The sequence below is a fragment of the Oryctolagus cuniculus genome, chromosome 5 (genome assembly GCF_964237555.1).
Source record: "Oryctolagus cuniculus chromosome 5, mOryCun1.1, whole genome shotgun sequence".
Classification (NCBI taxonomy): Eukaryota; Metazoa; Chordata; class Mammalia; order Lagomorpha; family Leporidae; genus Oryctolagus; species Oryctolagus cuniculus.
The window spans coordinates 131,215,009-131,240,086 of NC_091436.1; the positions used below are offsets into that span (position 1 = coordinate 131,215,009).

The 25,078-nt window shown below is 43.1% G+C and overlaps 2 protein-coding genes across 6 annotated transcripts in view; both read left to right on the forward strand.

Annotated features, from left to right (window-relative positions):
• Positions 1 to 25,078, forward strand: part of BTBD9 (BTB domain containing 9) — a 435,326-nt gene that overhangs the window by 119,232 nt on the left and 291,016 nt on the right. The window lies entirely within an intron of this gene.
• The window catches only part of LOC108177422 (cytochrome c-like), a 72,320-nt gene that overhangs the window by 41,381 nt on the left and 5,861 nt on the right, over positions 1 to 25,078 (forward strand). Inside the window, exon 1 of the mRNA XM_051855724.2 lies at positions 1 to 25,078. This exon is cut by the window's left edge and continues 41,381 nt beyond it; it is cut by the window's right edge and continues 5,861 nt beyond it. Within this exon, the coding sequence (XP_051711684.1) occupies positions 3,632 to 3,949 (318 nt within the window). The 5' untranslated portion in view covers positions 1 to 3,631 and the 3' untranslated portion in view covers positions 3,950 to 25,078.

Consider the following 25,078-nt stretch of genomic DNA (forward strand, 5'->3'; position numbering starts at 1 on the left):
TGGCACGGTGACACAGGGGATTAAAGACCCAGCCTGCAGCTCTGGCATCCCATCTGGGTGCCGGTTTGAGTACTGGCTGCCCCACTTCTAATCCAGCTCCCTGCTAATGCACCTGAGAAAGCAGCAGAGGATGGCCCAACTCATTGGGTCCCTGCACCCACGTGGCACCCAGAAGAAGCTCCTGACTCCTGCCTTCGGATTAGCTCAGCTCTGGCCATTGTGGCCATTTGGGGAGTGAACCAGAGGATGGAAGACCTTTCTCTCTCTGCCTCTGCCTCTCTAACTTTGCCTTTCAAACACTAAAGTAAATCTTTAAGAAAAAAAAATGATGTCATTTCTATTAAAAACAAAAAAGCCTTCTCCCTGTCTCCCTGTCCATCCTAAAACACTAATGAATTTACTTATATAGGACACATTCTAGGAATGGGTTTGCTAAGTTGAAGGATATATGTATTTTGTGTACTTTTAACTGGTACTGTTAATTCCCAAGAGACTGTAACAGATTGTATTTTCACTAGCAGTTCATGAGACATGGATGAAACAGGAAGGGAGATCTAACTGGAAGTATAAAGTCCCAGAATAGGCAAGAGGAGCTGTGCTTTTTAAAGTGCCTGTGGCAGGATTAGATTTTGATAGGGAGAGGGAAGAAGAAGATCATTGATGCCCATAATTTTGTAGTTTTGGTGGTGGAACATGAGGAAGTTCTGTAGTTTCAGCAAAATAAGAAAAAAATTATTTGTTGAAAAGGAAGAACCAGGGTCAGTGCTGTGGCATAGTGGGTTAACGCCTTGACCTGAAGCCCCAGCATCCCATATGGGCACTGGTTCTAGTCCCGGCTGCTCCACTTCCAATCCAGCTCTCTCCTGTGGCCTGGGATAGCAGTACAAGATGGCCCAAGCCCTTGGGCCCCTGCACCCACGTGGGAGACCCAGAAGAAGCTCCTGGCTCCTGGCTTCGGATTGGCACAGCTCTGGCCGTTGCGGCCAATTGGGGAGTGAACCATCGGATGGAAGACCTCTCCCTCTCTCTCTCTCTCTCTCTCTCTGCCTCTCCTCTCTCAGTGTAACTCTGACTTTCAAATAAAAATAAAGAAATCTTAAAAAAAAAAAAAAAAAGGAAGGACCCTGAAAGGTCAGAATGTAAAATAGTTCTTAGAAATCAGGAAAAAGGGGGACAGGTATGGGGAGTCAGTGGTTAAGTCTCTTTGGGATGTCTGCATCCTATTTGGAATGCCAGTTTAAGTCCCAGCTACTCCACTTCCATTCCATTCCTGCTAATACATCCTGGGAGGCAGCAGATGATGTCTCAACTGCTTGTGCCCCTACCACGCACATGGGAGATCTGGATGGGGTTCCAGCTGGCTTCAGCCTGGGCTCGCCCTAGCTATTGAGAGCATTTGTGGGGTGAACCAGCAGATGGATGATCATTCCCATTCTCTCTCTCTCTCTCTCTGTCTCTCTCTGTGTGTGTGTGTGTGTGTGTGTGTGTGTCTGTTTTCTCACTCTCTCTCTTGCTCTGCATTTCAAGTGGATAAAATAAATGTTTTAGAAAAAAGAAAGCAGGAAAAGAGTAAGTAGTAAGATTGCTAGGTAGTGTTGAATTCTTAATGAAGTCTCTGTGTTTTTTTCCTATTTGTATGAGCTTACTTGGGCTTGTGCTCAAAGAAAGTGGATACTTGGGTCATCTGGAACTGGAGTTTGTGATGGAAGGAGAGAAGAACAGGAAAGTGAGGGTGCTTTGCCAGGAAATGATTGTAGAAGTGTAGAATCTAAGCTGAACAGAGGAGGGGATGAGGACAAAATCGGGTATGAGATGGTTGAGATCCATTGATTACAAGGTTCAGTGAGGGGGAAGAATTTTTTTTAAGCTTTGATACTAAAGCCAATTAATGGCAAGGATTGGAAAGTATATTAGAGGCTTGGGCGTTTGAATTTAGAATTTTGGCTGGACTATGATTTCTCTTGGCCAAGTCAAGGAATTATCTGTGGATTGGGGTCACCGAAGTGTAGTGGAAGAGAGAGGCCATGGAGATGAGGTATCAAGGATATCATTTGCATACTGCACATTATTGTTGATATGTGATGACAAGAGCAGGAGTGGAGGATAAGTGAGCCAGGAATGTGAACTTTCAGTTTCTTTTTTTTTTTTTTTTAAGATTTATTTATTTATCTGAAAGAGTTACACAGAGAGAGGATAAGCAGAGAGAGAGACAGACAGAGACAGAGACAGAGACAGAGAGAGAGAGAGAGAGAGGGAGAGGGAGAGAGGTCTTTCATCCGATGGTTCACTCCTCAGTTGGCTGCAACCGCTAGAGCTGTGCTGATCCAAAGCCGGGAGGCAGAAGCCTCCTCTGGGTCTCTCATGGGTGCAAGGGCCCAAGGACTTGAGCCATCTTCTACTGCTTTCCCAGGCCACAGCAGAGAACTGGATCAGAAGAGGAGAGCTGGGACTCAAACCGGTGCCCATATGTGTTGCTGGTGCTTCAGGCCAGGACATTAACTCGCTGCACCACAGTGCCATGCCGGGCCCCAACTTTCAGTTTTGTAGAGTAATTATGAAGTTGGGAAATAATGATTGCAATGGCAGGTGGGGCTTGAACTTTGAAAGGGCAGGGGAAATCGCAACCAAAAGAGGAAGAAATGGTTTGAGAATAACAGGGAACAAGAATAGTTGCCTCCCTACCTCCTAACGCTGGGATCCATAGGACATTCAGGGGGAAAAAAAAGAAAAAAAAACAGCCACTTCTTGAGAGAGCTGCTGCAGAAATATATTTAAATGCTGGTGATAAGAAACCAGGAGAGGGAGAGGGAGAGCTTGGAGAACCAAGATCCTGAGAGGGGAGCCCAGTGGCTATTGGGCTACAGAGTCATAGCAGAGGTTAGCGTGGTCTTCTGCGGGGAAGGGTAGGGTAGGTGGCCTCGGTCTTCTCTTGCGGGGAAGGGTGGGGTAGGCGGCCAGAGGCCAGTGCTCCGTCTTCTCTGCAGAAGGCAGTGAAAGCTGCTCAGAGTAAGGCTGAGAGCAACTGGGTGGGAGGTGGGAGAGGGATGGAGCAGGTTTGCAATAGCAGCTGTGGAGGATTCAGCTGGGACCAGACTACGAGTTAGGTGTAAACTTCTCATTTCCCTTCCTTCTCATTACATATGTAACGTCTATTTCCTACCCACCCCTCCCACCCCCGTTCCCACCAGACTGAATTAATTACTCTCTCATCTGTGTTTCCATAGTACTGAGCACCTACTTTTATATCACTTATTGTATTGTGTTACAGTGATTTACATGTTTTCCCTTTCAGAATGTGAATTCTTGGACAGTATGAGCTTATGTCTCATTTATCCTCTCTCTTGATCACCTGGACTAATGGCTGGAACATAACAGACACTTAGTTAGCGTCCATTGAATTGAATCAAATTATACAAATGTGGTCATTTGAGTTTCTAATAGTTCTTTTCCTTCATGGATCTGATGCCGTATATTCGAAACAACTTACTGGTTTTTGTGGGTGTGCAGTATGCTTATTAAGGATAAGCCCTGCTATTTCCATGCTATGCAAGAGTAGGATCTAGAGAGAGCGGGACGTCCAGCTTCCCAGTGCGGTCCTTTGGGGCGCAAGCTACTAACGAGCGAGTTAAAAATGGGTGATGTTGAGAAAGGCAAGAAGATTTTTGTTCAGAAATGTGCCCAGTGCCACACTGTGGAAAAGGGAGGCAAGCACAAGACTGGACCAACTCTCCATGGTCTGTTCGGGCGGAAGACAGGTCAGGCCGTTGGATTCTCCTACACAGATGCCAGCAAGAACAAAGGCATCACCTGGGGAGAGGACACGCTGATGGAATATTTGGAGAAGCCCAAGAAATACATCCCTGGAACCAAAATGATCTTCGCTGGCATTAAGAAGAAGAATGAAAGGGCAGACTTGATAGCTTATCTCAAAAAAGCTACGAATGAGTAATAACTGGCCACTGCCTTATTTATTACAAAACAGCAATGTCCCATGACTTTTTTTATGTGCACCATAATTTAATTCTCATACACCAGAATTCAGATCATGAGTGGCTGACAGAATATTTTTGTCCGACCGTCTAATATTGCCTTGTGTGGTTAAATAGGAAATTTTGGTAGTAATTCCAGTTCAGTAAATGCCCTCGCTGTTTTCCCCTTCTAAGGATATGATTGGACTTAACTAACAAAACTTGTCAATGCCATCCCAAAACCTGTTGGGAGATTGGATTTAGATTTAAATGCTGGGGAAATTGCCTCACTGTCTCAGAACTGAACAAGATTCACTTGTTCTTTACCTGCCTAAGGCAAGAGCTGAAGACATTGGAAATGTCTACTTTGTATTTTTGGTCTTAGCTGTGGCAATCTCATTAGAATTTCCTGTACCTAAACTTCTGCCTTTTACTTACTGAAAGGCATTTTAGTGTGGTTTATGCATATCAAATAAAGAATATTTAACACTTCTCACATTTTATAGATGATCTGTAAGGTCAGGTGCTTTGAACGTCAGCATGACCAGGTGGAGTAACAAGTTACACTTGCTGTTGAATTCTTTACTACCTTAGACTGAGTTAAAATTCAGGATTGTCTATAAGCAGCCATTTGGAAACACATAACACTGAGGAGCTACTGTATGTTTGTGTTTAGTAATGGTGCTTTTGCCAGCTCAGTGGAAGGACTAAGGTAGAGGAGATACCATCAGCACAAAACCTCTAAAATATGTGATCACAAGACTTAAGAGAATTAAAAACAGAATTATAGATCATGAAAAAAAAAAAAGAGTAGGATCTATGCAGAAGATTAAAATATCCTGCTCATCCCTACAGGTTTGACTTTGATTTATTTGCCTTGGGGATTCTCTGTCAGCAGAATGTTTGCCTTGATATTGACCTTGCCACTTGGCCCTAAAGACCTTCTTTGAGAATATGGTGAATTGCCATATTCCTCTGATCTCTCTTCTCCTTCAGAATAAGCAGTACTAAATAATGTTATTTGAAAGCTAAAGAAGACTGGACATGAAGGAGAGCACTTTTCCTCTAAGAAGAACCCAACAAGCAAGATTAAAAAGTCACCTTGCTTCCAAAATTTTGGAAGTATTGTGCTGACATGAAGACTATACAACCATGGCAAAGTATTAATTTGCCCATTAACATGCTCATATTGTTTTGTGGGTAGTAAAACGAAGGTACATTAGGTATTATTCATTATTATTCATATTCCGTATCAGTAGCCACAGCTCTGGAAGGAGGCTTCCTCACACTCTCTCTGAGCCAGAATTTTGGAATCACAGGTTAGAAGGGAACAGAGAGAGCAACTGGGCCAGCCACCCAATCCAGCGTCTGAGTCCCCTTTCCAAAATCTCTATTAAGTACGTGTCCAGCCTCTACTTGTATACTGCTAGGGTTTAGCAGAGTTCCTGAGAATACAAACTAGGTTTAGCATCAACACTAGGACATTGCAGACTGCTTTTTCTGTAACATTAGCTCTCAAACCTTTATTCTCAGGAACTTCTTTCTACCCTTAAAAATTGTTGAGGACCAGAAAGAGCTTTTGTTTGTGCATGTTATATCCATCAACATTTATTTATTAACTTCAGAATACAATAACAAACCCTTTACATGTCAATATAAATAACATTTTTAATGAAAAATGTATTTTTCAAAACACAAATAGGTTTCTTGAGGACATGGCCTTGTAAATCTTCTTAATATCTGGTATAATAAGTAGAAGACAGCTGGATTCTCATATCTGTTTCCCATAGAATCTGTTGTGATATCCCAGGTCTTAGAACCAATGGAAAACTCAGCTGTATATACATAGGAGGCAAATAACTTCTCAGAAATAAGAAGTTTTGGCTTCATGCATTTCCCAAAAGGGTCCAGGGACCCCTAAGGGTCCCCAGACCACACTTGGAAACTGCTTCTCTCTTGTACCCCAAGGGAAGGGATTAATTGATAAAGTAAACTGGTGGGGACTGCAGTGAAAGAAAAAAAAGATGCACAAGGAGCCAAGAAGAATGTGCTTATGGGGTTGGCTCTGTGATATAGTGGGTTAAGCTGCAGTCTGCAGTGCTGGCATCCCTTATGGGGCCAGTTCAAGTCCAGGCTGCTCCACTTCTGATCCAGCTCCCTGCTCATGGCACCTGGGAAAGCAGTAGAAGATGGCCCAGGTCCTTGGGTCCTTGTACCCACATGGAAGACCTGGAAGAAGCTTCTAACTCCAGGCTTTGGCATGGCCCAGCCCCTGCTGTTACAGCCATTTGTGGAATAACCAGTGGATGGAGGATCGGTCTCTTTCTCTTTCTTCCTCTCTCTTTCTCTCTCCCCCTCTTTCCCCCTCTCTCCCCTCTCTCCCCTCTCTCCCCCTCTCTCCCCCTCTCTCCCCCTCTCTCCCCTTTCCCCTCTCTTCTCTCCCTCTTTCCCTCCCTCCATCTCTCTCCCTCTCCTTCTCTCTCTCCTCCTCTCTCCCTCTCTTTCCCTCTCTCTCCCCTCCTCTCTCTGTAACCCTGCCTTTCAAATAAATAAATAAAAATCTTATTTAAAAAAAAGAGAAAAAAAAGCCCATGCTCATACCTGCAGTTACAAATATTGAATACCAGAGCAAGGCATTGTGGCACAGTGGGTTAAGCCAACGCTTGAGATGTCCACATCTCATCTCCGAGTGCCAGTTTAAGTCCTATCTGCTCTGTTTCCAATCCAGGTTCCTGCTAATGCATTCTTGGAGACAGCAAATGATGGTTCAAGTGCTTAGGCCCCTGCTACCCATGTGGGAGACCCAGTTGGAGTACTGGGCTCCTGGCTTTAGCCTGAGCCAACCCTGATTGTTGCAGGCACTTAGGGAGTGAACCAGTGGGTAGAAGATCTCTCTCTCTCTTTCTTTCTTCCTTTATTTCTTTTTTAAAAAATTTATTTTATTTGAAAGGCAGAGTTACAGAGACTGAGGCAGAGAGAGAGAAAAAGAGGTTTTCCATCTGCTGGTTCACTCCCTAGATGGTCACAAGGCTGGAGCTGCACCAATTTGGAGCCAGGAGCCAGCAGCTTCTTCTGGGTCTCCCATGTGGATGTAGGGGACCAAGGACTTGAGCCGTCTTCCACGGCTTTTCCAGGCCAGAGCAGAGAGCTGAATTGGAAGTGGAGCAGCTGGGACTCGAACTGGCACCCATATGGAATGCTGGCGCTGCAGGTGGCGGCTTTACCCACTGTACCGCAGAGCCGGCCCCTCTGCCTTTCAAATAAATGAAAATAAATAGACATTTAAAAAAAATCACCACATATATTGAGTGCCTACCATGTGTCTAAATGCAAAGCACTGAAAATATTAACATTCATAGCAGTTATTCCCAGTTTTCTTCAATATGAACTCATTTTGATATAAAAAGGTTTATAAATTGGCTTTTACTTTAAACAGTTATTAATTGGGAATAAAACAAAAAGCTGTGAATTTAGTTTTGATTTTTAATTTCTGTTTTGTTCACCACAACAGTGTCTGTGGATATTAGAAAACGAGTACTGTGTCTGTGTTCTGTATATTATACACTTGGTCTGCAGGCAGTGCTTGCTGCCCATAGGAATTTGCAAAACCATTGTGTGTCAGCTTTTTTGTTATTACAACAAAATACTTGAGGCAACTGATTTTATCAAGTGACAACATTTATGTGTATCATGGTTTTGGAGATTCCAGTCCAAGATTGGGCAGATGCTTTGGTTTTGTGTTGATGAGTGTGGAAGATGATGAAGAGAGCATGCAGGGGAAGGGTCACAGTCATTAGGAAGCAGAGAAGAGTGGGCCCAACTTGGCTTTTATAACAATCCTCTTTTGACAAGTACCTTCCGGGGCCACAACCCCAAGTGACCTAAGTACCTCCCAGTAGGCTGAATTCCTGAACACCACAGTTGGATTTAGTTTCTACCCTCTTGGTGCTGTTAACTTGGAACTTTGGGTTTGAAGCCTTGCATGAGTTAGGGAACCAAATCCTGTTCAAACCAGAATAGCACATTGGAAATAGCTGACTGCTCTGGGTAACTGCCCCACCACTCAGCAGCCACATATGAGAACCGAAGTGATTCATGAGTTCTTGATACCAGCATGGACAGTGCTGAGTGATGGATTTGTTTGGGGATTGTTTTTAAGTCGTCGAGACTATTGATGCCTTTAATCAGAGTGGCCAGGTATCATGCAGACAAGCTGAAGATGAATGCGGGTACTTCTTGGGCTCCTGGTTCTGTGGCTGGGCACTCGCAGGTGGAGCGCTCTTGCCTGCCCTGTGGGATGTTGTCGAGAGTGAGGGAAGAGCGTTGTGTTGAGAGAGTTAACAGAGTTAGAGAAAAGTGGAAGTGTGTTAATAGTGCAAGGGGAGGAGTGAGAAATTAAATGGTATCTTTTTAGAAGTCTGCCTTATTGCAGTCTGCATTGCTCCTTGGGGATTTTTCTACTGAGTACAAGAAAATCAGCAAGCACTTCTTGAAAAACCCAGATGAAATTACTGCCATAAATTTTTATTTTTTTTTTCATGGTATAAAACCCTTAATTTAGATGGGGAGGGTTTATTACCAGTGTTTTCTTGGCATGGCTAAGTTCAATTAATTTCAGATGACAAGCTCCAGCCCTTCCTCCCCCATCCCCCACCCCAGCCTTTCCCTCTCCCCAATATGTGGAAAGTACAATTTGTTATTGGTTTGCTTTTGGCTCTGGAGACCTCATTAGGGCTCGAGAAAGGGCTTCTATCTCTCTTTCTTTGACACCTTTCTGTTTTCTCTCAGACTCAGGCCATTTACATTGTCACATGGAAAGTATGTGTGGTGTGTGGAGGGGAAGGTTATTAGAGAAAAGTGGCTCTGTTTATGCTTCTTAAATATTGATCTCAAATGACTGCTATAAGAAATTGTTACTATGGTATTCAGCTAAGATTTGGAGCTCTGTGTAAGGTGAGGTCTCTGAAAAGAACGTGGGCACATTTGGACAGGAAAACTTATTTTCCTGCCCTGACAGTTCATACGTAACATACCTGGTTGTTTGAAAGCAGGAACAAGATGTCAACAGAATATCGTATTTACTTTCTCTCTAAGACATAGCATGCTGCACCTTCAGGTTCTTGTTTCTCTCAGAATACTGTGAGCGTGTCTTGCAAACAAGGGAAATAATCTATGGTGTTTTGTTTTTCTCTGCATGGTAATATAGAACCTATTGTAGTGTGAATAAAAGGAGTCGCAAGAGATTCATTACTGTTTGTGAAGCATACTGTCTGCGTCTTTCTGCATGTGATTATTTTACTTACAAAGCAGATATAAAAATTAGAATTGAGGTGATAGAGAATACATATTGCATAGATAAGGCATTCAAACAAAAGTTTTACCATTATAACAAATAAATTTATCCTGCTTCAAAGGTTGAGAGATTAGAATCCTGTTACATTGAATGCTTGACAATTAATTAGCTATTGTCTGCAAAGTTCCCAAGACTACAGGTTACTTAAATACTGTTATTAGGAGTAGCTAGATTAATAATAATAACACTGTAGTGTCACTGGCAACGGGGAGGAGATTTTAAAAATAAAGATAGATGCCCAAGATCGTCGTGCAAGTGATTTGTGTTCTGCACGCCGAGCAGGCGGTCCCTGGGCGCGGCGCTGCCTCAGCCTGCAGCGTGCAGTGTGCAGCCCTTAGCACCAGCTCCAGATGAGGATGATGCAAAAGTGCTTAATCTGTTAATATTTTTCTCTGCTTTTTGTGAATTGCTTAACCCCTTCTCAAGGTAGTATTCACTTAGCACAATGAAAGAGAAAATAAGCAAGCTGACAGAAAACAGGCGTGGCAAAAGGCCAGATATAAAAGATGAGCCTCCAGCAGTTGCTGACAGGCATTGTGTAGACTCCAAATATGCTAGATCACTCACTAGTGTTTTTTAAATTATATTTAATTGATACGGATAAAAATATGTGGGGATTTGCCTTGATTGTACAGGTTTTTGTTCTGTGGAATTAAATCCTTGGGGTCCTGATTGTTCTGTCTGTAATTTTGTGAGAAAATCAAGTGGAACCAAGAACTAGCCCAGTACCAATAATGGGGGGAAATTTCCAAAGTAGAGGGTTCTCATGAATATTTATTATGGGAAGTAAAGCTTACAAGAGGAATGTTATGGGACTTTTTGATTTTTAGAATCCAATAATTTTAAAATGGGAAAGTATATGGAAGCGGTACTGCTCGGCAAATAGTTCCCATGTCCCTTGGCCGTTACTGCTATGGGGATTTGGCCATGTGACTTGGTCAGGCAGTGTGTGGCGAGTGGTCTTTCCAACATGTTTAAATGCCAGTATACACCTTCCAACCCTTTCTGGGTTACTTCATGCTCCACATTTTTTAGTGCTAGATAACAAGATAGAATGATACAAATGCAGAAATAAATATGTGCCTCTAAATAATGAAGGAAATCTAGCTTGTTACATCTAACTATTTAGTACAGTCTGCTGTTTACAAGTATTCATAGCATTCTCTTGTCCATGAATATGGGATGTGGATGACGAGCTCTGGTGTTGTGACTCATCCTTGATACCTCATGAGTCCTGGAAAATCATCCTTGTGTGAAAACTGGGATAGATTGAATCTGGCAGCCTAACTCATATAGTCGACCACTGTTAGAAATTACCAGATTTCTGTCTCCTATGGTTTGTTGAGAGTCACTCAAGTGTTGGTCCTGATAGAGATTTTTATTAATGTTAAAGTAACTTTCTAGGTACTGTTTCCACAAAGCCAACAAGACTCTGGGGGCTGGCACTGTGGTATAGTGGGCTAAGCCTCTGCCTGTGGTGCCGACATGCCATATGGGTGCCACACAGTGTCCCCACTGCTCCTCTTCTGATCCAGCTCTCTACTTATAGGCTTGGAAAGCATTGGAAGATGGTTCAAGTGCTTAGGTCCCTGTACTCTTGTGGGAGACATGGAAGAAGCTCCAGGCTCCTGGCTGTTGTGCCCATCTGGAGAGTGAACCAGCAGATGGAAGACCTCTCTCTCTCTGTCTCTTTCTCTCTCTGTCTGTAACTCTGCCTCTCAAATAAATTAATAAATATTTAAGAAAAAAAAGTCAACAAGACTCAAAGCAGCGTTGAGACAAAGAGGCACCTTAGCCTTAACTCCATTTGTTTGCACACCTAACACACGTAATTCTTATTGAGTACCTCTTTCTATAAACCTATTGTTGCTAGCTTGCTTGCAGTTTGACTCGCCAGACTTGATTAATTAAGACTTGAATCATTGCCGGCGCTGCGGCTCACTAGGCTAATCCTCCACCTTGCGGCGCCGGCACAACGGGTTCTAGTCCCGGTCGGGGCACCGGATTCTGTCCCGGTTGCCCCTCTTCCAGGCCAGCTCTCTGCTGTGGCCAGGGAGTGCAGTGGAGGATGGCCCAAGTACTTGGGCCCTATACCCTTTGGGAGACCAGGAGAAGTACCTGGCTCCTGCCATCGGATCAGCGCAGTGTGCCGGTCGCAGCGCGCTGGCCGTGGCGGCCATTGGAGGGTGAACCAACGGCAAAGGAAGACCTTTCTCTCTCTCTCTCTCTCTCACTGTCCACTCTGCCTGTTAAAAAAAAAAAAAAAAGACTTGAATCAGCTGGTGCTGTGGCTCACTAGGCTAATCCTCTGCCTGCGGCCCCAGCACCCCAGGTTCTAGTCCCAGTCAGGGTGCCAGATTCTGTCCCAGTTGCTCCTCTTCCAGTCCAGCTTTCTGCTGTGGCCCGGGAGTGCAGTGGAGGATGGCCCAAGTGCTTGGGCCCTGCACCCGCATGGGAGACCAGGAGGAAGCACCTGGCTCCTGGCTTCAGATCAGCGAGGTGCGCCGGCCGCAGCGGCCATTGTGGGGTGAACCAACAGAAAAAAAGGAAGACCTTTCTCTCTCTCTCTCTCTCACTGTCCACTCTGCCTGTCAAAAGAAAAAAAAAAAAAAAAAGACTTGAATCAGTACCTTCTTTAGTCCTACCTGGGACTTGAGAGGAGAGTCAGATCCTGGAGCCTTTGCTTGCACTAGTTGCTCAGTAGTTGGATAGAATTTTGTAGTAACAAAACTGTGATTTTCATTGTTAATAAGCTTAGTTGTAAGGAGTAGTCATCTTATATTGACAGTAGCTCTTTTTCTTTGAAGGCTTATTTTGATTGGTTTGAAAGGCACAGTTACAGAGATAGAAATAGAGAGAGAGATCTCTTTTATCTGCTCGTTCACTCAAATGGCTGCAGTAGTCTGGGCTGGACGAGGTGGAAACCAGGAGCTTCTTCCAGGTCTTCCACTTGGGCCGTCTTAAGCTGCATTCCCAGGCACATTAGCAGGGAGCTGGAAGTGGAGCAGCTGGGACTTGAATCAGCACCCAAATGGGATGCCTGTGTATGCAGGTGGCAGCTTTACCCACTATGCCACAATGCCAGCCCCAACAGTAGTTCTTTCATGTTGAATACTTTTCAGTTTTATTCTCTTCTTCCTTTTCTTTCTTTTTTTTTTTAAAGATTTATTTATTTATTTGAAAGGCAGAGTTACAGAGAGGCAGAGGCAGAGTGAACATTCCAAGAATCCTGAGCATTTTGAAGGACTAGCCATCTGACACTAAACTTGGGAAACATCTTAGTGTAGTACTTTTTGTGATGCATAAAATGATAAAAGAGGGAGTACCATTTGAAAATTAAAAAGCATATTCTTGGGACACCATTAGAGGATATAAATCACAAATCAATATGAAGTTCAGATACTACTTTACCCAGCAATTGTATGCGATAGCAATTGGAGGCGGGGAAAATTCCCTCCCTGTGTGCATTCTGAGAACTGCAGTGTTTTTATTTGGTACAGTTGCATATTCATTTCTAACAGACTGTATCCTAAAAGAATTGGACTTTTATAGATCCTATGAATATTCACAGTCACCAAAACCAGTCCTGTCCTTTACCTTATGTATCTAGACCCATCTGTCATTTGCTTGCTAGGTGGTCCTAGTTCTGTTTTGTGGCAGTTACCTTTTGAGAAAAAGGCATATCCTGTGTTGAGAGGAATGTGCTGGCACCTTTGCTGCCTGATTGAAAGTCTGCCCTCAGGGTTGGATTTGGGCAGGGTGCGTGTGTGCGTGTGTGTGTGTGTGTGTGTGTATGGTGACAGTGTGTGTATGGTGATTGTGTGTATGTGTGTGATTTGGGCAGGGTGCCTGTGTATCTGTGTGTGTGTGTATGTGTGTGATTTGGGCGGGGTGCCTGTGTGTGCATGTGGCTAGGCCCTGCCTCCTTGGGACTGCCACTAGGTCTCTTAAGCTTTGAGGGCATTGTTCCAGACACTGATGCAGCAAGGAAGGCCAGTGGCTGTTGCCACTATTAAGGCAGCAGAGTACTTAGCAAGCAGGCCTAAGTGAGCAGTCTTACCCATTTTTATGTTAATTGGCATGACCATTAGCCTAAATCCTAAATTTTAAAAGCTGTCCCAAGAGCCCTTTCTCTCTTTGCCTTCTCATTTTCCTTGAGCTGATTTGCATCTTTTTTAAAAATGTGTTTCTCAACATTTTAAAACCCATGCCCCTTTTGATAAGTTTAGAAATCTTACATCTCCTTTAATATTATTTCAGAAACCAATTAAAAAGTAAGAATTGCAACAGAAGAATTAAGGCAGTGAGTCTTCGAAAGCTGCCTTTTTTCCCTCTTGGTCACATAAGATCAGTGTAAAAGTGGGGCTGACTTGCTTTCCACAAGGGTTTTCCCATTTTTGCTGGTGACAAAGCTCAGTGTAGGTCACTTTCACATGAGGTCTGTTCAGTTGCTTTGTTTTCATGCTCACACAGGGCAGAGAGTCTGCTTTGTAAATGCAATATATTTTATTATAATTCAGAAATTGCTTTTTCAGACTCTGTGTACCAGTCTTTCTCCTAAAAGATTTTAATATGACTCCTGTACTATCTCCTACCACCTTGCTGCTTTAAATACTTAAATATGATGAAAGAAACAGATGAAAGTAATTAAGATGGGATAAGTAAGACATTCTTATTCATGAGCACATCCTCATCTCTCTGCCACCATCCCCACGGGGCTGTTATTGCTCTTCCTCTTCACTGTCTTAGCCACCTCTGCATCTACCTGCAGCGTCACTTGGGCTCTGCCCTCCAGCCCTACTTGGACAACAATAAGCCAGCCTCACAGAGTCCCATCATAGTAACAGCTTCTGCCCTGGAGAGGCCTATGATGCCTTCTGTAGTAAGACGATGTATAGAAAGGCAGAGCGCAATGAGTAGCACGTGGCGCACATAACAAATGCTGATTCTGTTCCCTTACCTCCCCTTCCCAGAATTCAGTATTTTTGCTTTTAGAATCATCTTTGGATCTTCTAATGTATGCTAGCAAAGAAGTGTAGGATTTTCATAGATGAAATTCTAAGTGGGTTTTATTGATTCATCCACATGCTTCCATATCTGTGTTTCCAGTCCTCCTCGTGGAGAGAATAGGTCTTCTTCATACTGTCAATGGTAAGGATGGATAGGAAGAAAACTAGCATTATCTGAGAATCTTTTATGTTACTGGGGCCGAGACTCTGGCTTGCATAAATACACTGAACCCTCACAGCACCCCCAGGAGACGGAACCAGCACCTCAACGTTGTGGATGAAGACACCAAGCACAGCGATACTGACCTGTCTTGGTCCGTAGTGGCAGAGTCAGCACTCAAACCCAGAGTCCCTGCGCTTTACGTCATCTGGTGAATGCATTTCAGACTCTGTGCTTTGGGTAGGCAGAAGAAGAGAAAAAAATTAATTAGATAATCATTACTATTCTGTTGAAAACAAATTACCTCCTTCTACCTAGTAAGTATTTGGTGTGGGATTGTGGCAATGCTTTTTTTTTTTTTTTTTTTTTTAACTTTTATTTAGTGGATATAAATTTCCAAAGTACAGTTTATGGATTACAATGGCTCCCCCCCCCCATAACTTCCCTCCCACTTGCACCCCTCTCATCTCCTGCTCCCTCTCCCATTCCATTCACATCAAGATTCATTTTCAATTATCTTTATATATGGAAGATCGATTCAGTATATATTAAGTAAAGATTTCATCAGTTTGCACCCACACAGAAACACAGAGTGTAAAATACTGTTTCAGTACTAGTTATAGCATTACTTCACATTGGACAACACATTAAGGACAGATCCCACATGAGAAGTAAGTACACAGTGACTCCTGTTGTTGACTTAACAATTTGACACTCTTGTTTATGGCGTCAGTAATCTCCCTAGGCTCTAGTCATGAGTTGCCAAGGCTATGGAAGCCTTTTGAGTTTGCTGACTTAGATCTTATTCCGACAGGGTCTTAGTCAAAGTGGAAGTTCTCTCCTCCCTTCAGAGAAAGGTACCTCCTTCTTTGATGGCCCCATTCTTTCCACTGGGATCTCACTCACAGAGATCTTTCATTTAGGTGTTATTGTTGTTGTTTTTGTTGTTGTTTTTGCCAGAGTGTCTTGGCTTTCCATGCCTGAAATACTCTCGTGGGCTCTTCAGCCAGATCCGAATGTGGCAATGCTTTCATACCTTGCAGTTTTTATTGAGAAAAAACACAAGAATATTACCACCGGTTTATTCTATTTCAGTTCTTCTATATCGAATTGTGATCCCTTTTCATGTGAAAATCAATGTAATCTGAAGAATAGAGATATTATAGATTGGCCTAAAGGAGCTTTTTTGGTAACCTGTAAAGGTAACCAAAGGGGGTTGTCTTTTTTTACCTCCTCAGAAAAATATTGGAATTCTAATAAATTTGGTATCTATTTTAATAGGAGTTCAGTCATGAAAACAAATGCATATATACTGAATCTTTTATACTAGAATTTAAAACAGAAATATTTCTATATTGAAGAAATGAGTAAAAATTATGTAATTTTGAATTTGCTGTCTTTACTTGTATTAAATTAATAGACAAAATAAATTTCCATAATTTTTATAATCTCTCTAGACTTCAGATTTTAACACTTTTATACTTAGTTGTTCCCATTCTAGCACTGACACCCTACCCGTTACCACTTAAGGTTTTGCTTTGTTTGGCTTTGCTGATTTCTTTTTTACTCTCTAGAACATTTCTTAGAACAAATAAGATTTTAATTAAAAAAAATATATATGGTAAGAGAAATTTGGCAGTGGAAAGTTAGTCTAATGCTGAAAAATATGTGCTGAGATAATTGTAATAGGAAAGAATGAAAAGAAAAAGAAGATAATGTTATCAATTGCCACCATTCAGTATGAAGATTGCTACTGGTCTTTGGCCTTTGGAAGTTGTATTTTGAATCATTGACCACTGAAGGGCGCTGTGCTACTGCAAACCACTTATTCAAGGCCGAAGTCCTCAAATCTCTTCATTTTTCCTTCTCACTAAAAAGATAAAGGATTTATATTCTTGTAATGCCAAATCAGTTCATACTTAACATTCAGCCTTTAGCTGTGGAAACTTGTTTGAATGACAGTAATGGCTTCATTTCAAGTTATTTAAATGTTTAATGCTGTGTAATTTACTCAAATGTGTGTAATCCTTTATTTAACTAGATGAAAATAATATACTGTTAGCATTGTTTTTAGCATTAATTGATGTGACTAATTAAAATTAAAAACACCGAAACCAATTACATTGTGCTGTCGCCTCATCAGACTGAAGAGAGGTCCCCTCTGGCCCAGGCTGGTTGTGGCTCCCCCGTACCTCCCCTCAGCCTGCTCTTGGCCCTCACACATTCCACTCCTCCCTGCTGCTTTTGTGCTTAATTTGATTCCAGGAGACTGACAGCTACTCTTGGTAGCAAAACTGATTAACCATGGATTCTTTTTCTCCTAAAACTTGTCCTTGCAGTGATAGGAACTTCCTAACAGCGTTGGGTTCTTTCAAAGTGAATGTAGCAATGTTGAAGCCACTTAGAAAAGAGAAAGGGTGGGAGTGCATGTTGACATCACTAGTCCTAGCACATACGAGATGAGCGAGAACTCATTTTCAGCCCGGAAAGATGGAACCTCGGTATTCCCGCCTGAAGACCTTGTCTGCATAGCTTGTGCTGCACTGACTCTCAGTAATGAGCAGAAACAAAACAGGAAGCCCCTGCTGTTTTCAAAGCTTTAGTCTGGTCTTGGAAATCAGATGAATATAAGTCAAAACCAGGTAACAGGTTTCTGGCAGCTTGCTTGTACTGCTGTGATGTGTTATATTAAAACTGCCCATTACAGTTCTCAGTTTGTAGGCATAAATAATTCTTTCTCGTTAAACACTGTTCCTCTGGGGTGCCAGAGAAAGAACATTTTTACTCATTGTAATTATTGATAAATATCCTTTATTCAAAGTAATTGTTAGATCACAGCATGCTTTCTTATTATTCCAAACTCTGTGAAGTTTGTTCATAATCTGGATGGCTTTTTAAGGGTTAAAAATGCAAAAATATCTCATTAGCTTTAGATTAAAGTCTAGATTAGAATTGCTGTCTGGGGTGAAAAACACTTATAAACAGAATTTGTCAACTCCTCATAGTATTTTATATCATGTTTTAAAGATTTATTTATTTATTTGAAAGTCAGAGTTACACAGAGAGAAGGAGAGGCAGAGAGAGAGAGAGAGAGAGATCGATCTTCCATCTGCTGGTTCACTCCCCAGTTGGTCGCAACGGCTGGAGCTGCACTGATCCGAAGCCAGGAGCCAGGAGCTTCTTCCAGATCTCCCACATGGGTGCAGGGACCCAAGGACTTGAGTCATCTTCTATTGCTTTCCCAGGCCATAGCAGATCTGGATCGGAGATGGAGCAGCCGGGACTAGAACCGGCACCCATATGGGATGCCGGCACTTCAGGCCAGGGCATTTTTATGTGAAGTGGCATTATTTTATGAATAGAATGTTAAATTGAAAGTTTGAATTTGATTTCATGAGCAGAATGCAATTGTATTATTATTTAGCATGTTGACTTTGGTTTATTTGTTTATACACAATTTTTGAAATAATTTGTGTAATATCTATGCCATATTATAATTTTACTTAAAATTTAAGACACACACACACATACACACACCCCTCTGAAACACACAGTGGTTCTCTCAAATATTTCAAATGATTGAAATTAAAAAATACTCTTTAATATATATCATTTAGTGCTTTTCATCATGAAGTTTATGAAATTGGTGGTGAAAGTTTAAAAATCATTAGTTTAGTGTCTGTTCTTTTCAAAAAACCTATCGATAACAGGAATGCCCAATGCTTTATAAAGAGCTCTTCCTTCCGTTTGCTCCTTAGACACTCTGTATTAGGTAGTCGATGTGCATAGGATGTCCTTCCTTTATTGTGGGAGAAGCAGGGGAGGTGTGGAAAGGTAGCCATTACTTTCCCAAGATCACAGAGGAGGTCTGGAGTGAGGCTGGGGCTGTGCTCCAGGTTCCCACTCGTCACCAGTACTCTTTCCTGCACCATCCGAGTTCACAAAAGCCTCTAGTGGAAAGGCTGGCCTTTGTTTCCTTGTGTGTTGTAGACCTCAGCTGTTTCTGTGAGCAACTCTTCTCATCTTTAGAATGGGATGTGGCTAGTCTTTTTCCAGTTGTATCCTAGACAGAGCGAGTAATGAAGGAATTTTAATTTATTGAGAGCTTCAGGCCTGGGGTTAAAAGCTGTTTGTAGTATGATTTTTTTTTTACCTTCTGTGTTTTTTTGGAAGGGGACAGTAGCTCTTTTCTTTGTCTTTGCATGAAAGACAGTAAACACTTAAAAAAGGAAGTTTTGGAAGTAAACAGATGGATGAGGCAGCCTCCTTAAGGGAAGCACGGGGAGGGGCTGACACTGTGGCTTAGTGAGTAAGCTGCAACCTGCAGTGCCGGCATCCCATATGGGCACTGGTTTGAGACCCAGCTGCTCCACTTCCAATCCAGCTCTCTGCTATGGCCTGGGAAAGCAGTAGAGGGTGGCCCAAGTGCTTGGGTCCTTGCACCTGTGTGGGAGACCTGGCAGAAGCTCCTGGCTTGTGGCTTAGGATCAGCCCAGCTCTGGCCATTGCGGCCATTTGGGGAGTGAAGACTTCTCTCTCTCTCTCTCTGTCTCTGCCTCTCTGCAACTTTGCCTTTCAAATAAATAAATAAAAATCTTAGAAAAAAAAAAAAGAGAGAGAGACATGGGGAGGTATTTGTTCCTGATACACCCCATTGGGCCAGGGAGTGCTCAGGATTTGCTTTTCTTTCTTTACCGCCTCCTTGCTTTGCATGAGGATGAGGTCTTTTTTCTTTCTTATATATATTTGTTGGTGAGTGATAATGAATAAGCTGATTTCTTTAAGAGATGCAATGTTATCAGTGTTTGACTGCTAAGATTAAATTAAACTATAAATTAGGACATAACATTTCCTAAAGACATTTTATGTTTTAATCAGTGCTAAGATGGAAAAGATAAATAGCTACTAAAGTAGCAATAAAGTGAAAGGAAATGAACAGGTGTTATTACTTAATATTATGCAAGAAAAAAATAATTTTTAAATACGCGTAAATAAATAGCTAGCTAGTTAGCAGTGATAAGGTAAGGACTTTGGCTCATTAATGTGATTTCTGATGATCCTGTGTAAGATTCAGGAATTTGCAGTGGCTCCTTCAGCACGATGCTGCTGTTAGGTAGCTAACACTTTGCCTTTCTTTCCAGCTCCTCAGGACTTCTGAGCATGTGTTATTGTTTTATAACATTGTGTTGCAGTTAATTCTCAGGGACAGAGGACATCACTTTATTCTCTGCTCCAATTCTGCCAACCTGTTCTTGGGACCGTTTCTTCTTCTTCTTCTTCTTCTCCTTCTCCTTCTCCTTCTTCTTCCTTCCCCTCCTCCTCCCCCTCCCCCTCCTCCCTCTTCTATATTTATTTCTTTGAAAGTCAGAGTTACACAGAGAGAAGGGGGGGGGGGGGGAGAGAGAGAGAGAGAGAGAGAGAGAAAGGTCTTCTATCTGCTGGTTCGCTCCCCAATTGGCTGCAATGGCTGGAACTGCACCAATCCAAAGCCAGGAGCTTCCTCCAGGTTTCCTGTGTTGGTGCAGGGGCCCAAGGACTTGGGCAATCTTCTACTGCTTTCCCAGGCCATAGCAGAGAGTGGTGTCGGAAGAAGAGCAGCCGGGACTTGAACTGGCACCCATATGGGATGCTGGCACTACAGGTGGCAGCTTTATCTGCTATGCCACAGTGCCGGCCTGGGGACCATTTGTCTGGGCTTGAGTTCCGTTGCCTTTGTCCTTTTTTGTGTCTTTGATCTAATTTATCCTGTCTTTAAAGGGTTATCTCTCAACATGATGACTTCATAATCAGCTTTTCTCTTTCACCTCAAAGCCTGTACCATTTTTTTATACTTGGATTCTTTTCTTTTTTGATTTTTTTTTTCATTCTTTTATTCCTATATCCAACATTTACCATCTTTCAACTGGCTCAGAGGAAACCACTCTATTACCTGGTGCTTTCTCTGGGAAGAATGCACACTAGTGTTGAGGACTTTCTCTACTGGCCCCCCTTTTAATTTATTTGTTTGCTTCAAAGGCAGAGTGACACATAGAAAAGGAGAGACAAGGAGAAAGATCTTCCATCTGCTAGTTCACTTCCCCAAATGGCCTCAATAGCTGGGGCTGGGCCACATCAAAACCAGGAACCAGAAACTCCATCCAGATCTCCTATGTGGGTGGCAGAGGGCCAAGTATTTGGGCCATCGTTCGCTGCCTTCCCAGGCGCATTAACAGGGAGCTGGGTCAGAAGTGAAGCAGCCAGGACTCGAACAGGTGCTTTGTTATGCGATGCTGGTGTTGTACGCAGTAGCTTAGCCTGCTGTACCACAACATTGGTGCTTGTCTGCTACCCTTGACCCTTGACCTCACTCATCCTGTCCCCCTTCCTCATCATGCCTTTTTTTTTTTTTTTTTTTTTTGGACAGGCAGAGTTAGAGAGAGAGAGACAGAGAGAAAGGTCTTCCTTTGCCGTTGGTTCACCCTCCAATGGCCACTCTGGCTGCGCGCTGCAGCTGGCACACTGCGCTGATCCAAAGCCAGGAGCCAGGTGCTTCTCCTGGTCTCCCATGAGGGTGCAGGGCCCAAGGACCTGGGCCATCCTCCACTGCACTCCTGGGCCACAGCAGAGAGCTGGACTGGAAGAGGAGCAACCGGGACAGAATCCGACGCCCCTGAACCTGGTGTGCCGGCGCTGCAGGTGGAGGATTAGCCTAGTGAGCCATGACGCCAGCTGTTTTTTTTTTTTTTTAAGATTTATTTATTTGGGGCCACCGCTGTGGCGCAGTGGGTTAAAGCCCTGGCCTGAGGCGCTGGCATCCCATATGGGTGCCAGTTCTAGTACTGGCTGCTCCTCTTCCAATCCAGCTCTCTGCTATGGCCTGGGAAAGCAGTAGAGGATGGTCCAAGACTTTGGACCCCTGCACCCGCATGGGAGACCAGGAGGAAGCACCTGGCTCCTGGATTCAGATCGGCACAGCTCTGGCCGTTGCAGCCATCTGGGGAGTGAACCAGTGGATGGAAGACCTCTCTCTCTGTCTCGATTCTCTCTGTAACTCTGTCTTTCAAATAAATAAAACAAATTAAAAAACTATTTATTTATTTGAAAGGCAGAGTTATAGAGAGAGGAAGAGAGACACAAGGAGGGAAGGAGGGGGAGATGAGAGATGGGGCAGGGGAGGAGAAAGAGATCTTCTGTCCACTGGTTTACTCCCCAAATGGCTGCAACAACCAGGGCTGGGCCGGGCCGAAGTCAGGAGTCAGAAGCTTCATCATGGTTTCCCATGTAGCCATCTTCCTCTGCTTTCCCAGTTGCATTAGCAGGGACCTGAATCAGAAGTGGAGCAGCCAGGACTTGAACCTGTGCCCATATGGAATGCTGGCATCTCAGGCAGTGGCTTAACCTGCTATCTGTGCTTTCTTGAAACAAACGCTGTACCTTCATGTCAATGGACTGCAGTTTCCCATCAGAGACTTTTACCTCTCATACCTCTCTCGCTGTCTTCACTCCTCTCATTGACAGGTCTCTCTGGGGTCGTGTACTCTGACTAGCCTGAACATGTAGTCCTGAGTTCCCTTCCTGCAAATGTCACATGAGAGTGAGCCTTAGAACTGGGTGCATTTTGAGATTGCAACGTCCAGACCTTTCATTCTGTGGGTGAAGGAGATGGTGTCTAGAGAGACTGGGCGATTTGCTTGAGGATCTGCAGCAGGGAGCAGCACACCCAGGGCATATTCCTTCCATGGGACCGCTTCAGGCTGTGCGGATTTAGGGGACTTACACTGGCTGCCTTTTAGAGACTAAAAGGTCGTTCGGCAGCTCCAGTAGATCTTCCCTTATATGGCTCCATGTCAGTGCCGGACTGCTGCTGATCTCTGCCAAAATAAAGGTTTTAACTCGATAGAAATGCTGCATTTCTAGAATTAAAAACAGCGGCAAATTGAAAAGATAAAATTAAAAGACAAATGGCAAAGTTGGAAGAGTACACTATTTACAGCAGAAAAAAAGGTCAACATCTTAGGTGTTTTAGAATTACAAAATGGAAAAGATGAGTACCTCAAAAGAAGAATGGAAGTAGGACTATATAATGAGTAGATGTTTCACAAAAGGTGATGTAGAAATAGCCCTCTGTATCCCTGGGTTCCACATCCAGAGCCAACCAACAAGTGATTCCATCAGTCTGGAGCAAGGGGAGTGGAGCGATGATATATTAAAAAATGCAGGCCGGCGCCGCGGCTCAATAGGCCAATCCTCCACCTTGCGGCGCCGGCACACCGGGTTCTAGTCCCGGTCGGGGCGCCGGATTCTGTCCCAGTTGCCCCTCTTCCAGCCCAGCTCTCTGCTATGGCCCGGGAGTGCAGTGGAGGATGGTTCAAGTCCTTGGTCCCTGCACCCCATGGGAGAACAGGAGAGGCACCTGGCTCCTGCCTTTGGATCAGCGCGGTGCACCGGCCGCAGCGCACCGGCTGCGGCGGCCATTGGATGGTGAACCAACGGCAAAGGAAGACCTTTCTCTCTCTTTCTCTGTCTCACTGTCCACTCTGCCTGTCCAAAAAAAAAAAAAAAAATGCAGCTGAACTGAACATGTGCACACTTTTTTCTTGTCATCTAAACAACTATCTTGATAATACACTGTATTTAGTATAAATCATCTGGATATGATTTAAAAGGTGTGGGAGGATCACATAGATTATAAGCAAATACACACACATTGGGATTGTATAACTATTAAAAATGCTTTAGGAAAATTTATGACACAAAAATGCTGAATAGTTAGGTGAAAAAGATAAATATTATTCTAATTTTTAAGTGACATATGTGTATATGCATTTTTAAAAGCTGTAAAGAAATATACCAAATGTTAAAAGCATGTTATTGAATGGAGAGATTATGAATGATTATTCTCTTTGAATGTTTTACATTTTGTAAATTTTCTATAATGAGTATTATTTTTGAAATTTAAAACATTTTAAAAGTAACAAGGTATATATATATGTGTGTGTGTGTGGGTGTGTGTATGCAGTTGGGACTTTCCCTTTGGATCAAAGATCCCTTGAAGAGCTGCTGATTTTTTCTGACCTTTTAAAACGCTGTCTCCCACTCCTCAGTTTGCAAAACGTGTCTCCGTGGTAAGGTAAAGGTCACGTGGCACAGAAAGAACAGACCCAGCCTAGGAGCCCGGACGTGACTGCACTGTGTGAACGTGTTGTGGTTTGAAGTCACTGCCCCTTTAAGAGCCATTTTTCATTCACGCAGAGAGGGGACATTGGTTCCTTGCAGCTCTAAATGGAATGATTCTGCTTTTTCCTTGGGCCTTTTAGCATCCTTTATTTTGAATGTTGCACACTAGCATCGCAGCCCTAAGTTGGGAGGCCAGATCTACTGTAAAACGTGACCCTGGCGAGTTTTGTTTATGATGGTGTACAACACATATCCCTTGGACACTTTCGAAAACGTTCATGGAGTTGCTTTTTCTTAGCTGGGGACTTTATTTTCTATTATAGTCATTGTGTACTTTTTGCATTCAGTGTTAAGATGTCAACAAACTAGGTAAAGGACTAGACAGGAAATATTTCAGGCTTTTTGGGCCACTTAAAGTCTCTCTTACATGCTTTTCTTCAAATAACCCATTTAAAAATGTAAAAATCCAGTCTTGGCTTGTAGGCTGACCTCTGTCCAAAACCTGAGAGGAACATGAAATTATTTTGTCATACCTAGTGATGCTTTGCAAACTTGATTTTCTTTTCCAACATCTCTGAGATAGGTCTTCAGACTATTAAAAAAAAAATCCTTCAGGATAACAGAAGAGTATTTATGTGATAGATAAAACCCATTATTTTGTCCAATTTCTCAAATATCTATAATAACCAAAAGTTCAAATATAGACTATACATTGTTAGAGCCTTTTAAAGGTGTTCTTTAAAATCCTAGATTTGGGTGAAGGTTCAAGAAGTTAACTCTCATGCTTTCAGGGCTTTAAACTCTTCCTTCTCAACGTAGGGATTAAGAGCACAGATTTACATCAGATGGATTTGATTTGTTTGCAGCTGGTCATTTATCAACTGTGTGGCCTTTTCAGGTTAGTTAGCTGTACTACACCTCAGCCTTCTCTGCTCTGCAATGAGAACAGTACTGGTACCTGTCTCATAGGGTTGCCACAAACGCCAGAGGAGATGTGGCTCTTGACATGCAGGAGGCACTCAACTGATACAGAGTTATCACTATATCTTTTTATTTTAAAAGGAATTTCAGTGTTCTTCCTTAAGAACTGATTATAATCTCAAATAATAGTCAATCCCAGAAAAGTGTTTTTTGTGTGTGTGTGTGTGTTTTTTTTTTTTTTTTGACAGGCAGAATGGACAGTGAGAGAGAGAGACAGAGAGAAAGGTCTTCCTTTGCCGTTGGTTCACCCTCCAGTGGCCGCTGCGGCTGGCACACCGCGCTGATCCGATGGCAGGAGCCAGGTGCTTATCCTGGTCTCCCATGGGGTGCAGGACCCAAGCACTTGGGCCATCCTCCACTGCACTCCCTGGCCACAGCAAAGAGCTGGCCTGGAAGAGGGGCAACCAGGACAGAATCCGGCGCCCCGATCGGGACTAGAACCTGGTGTGCC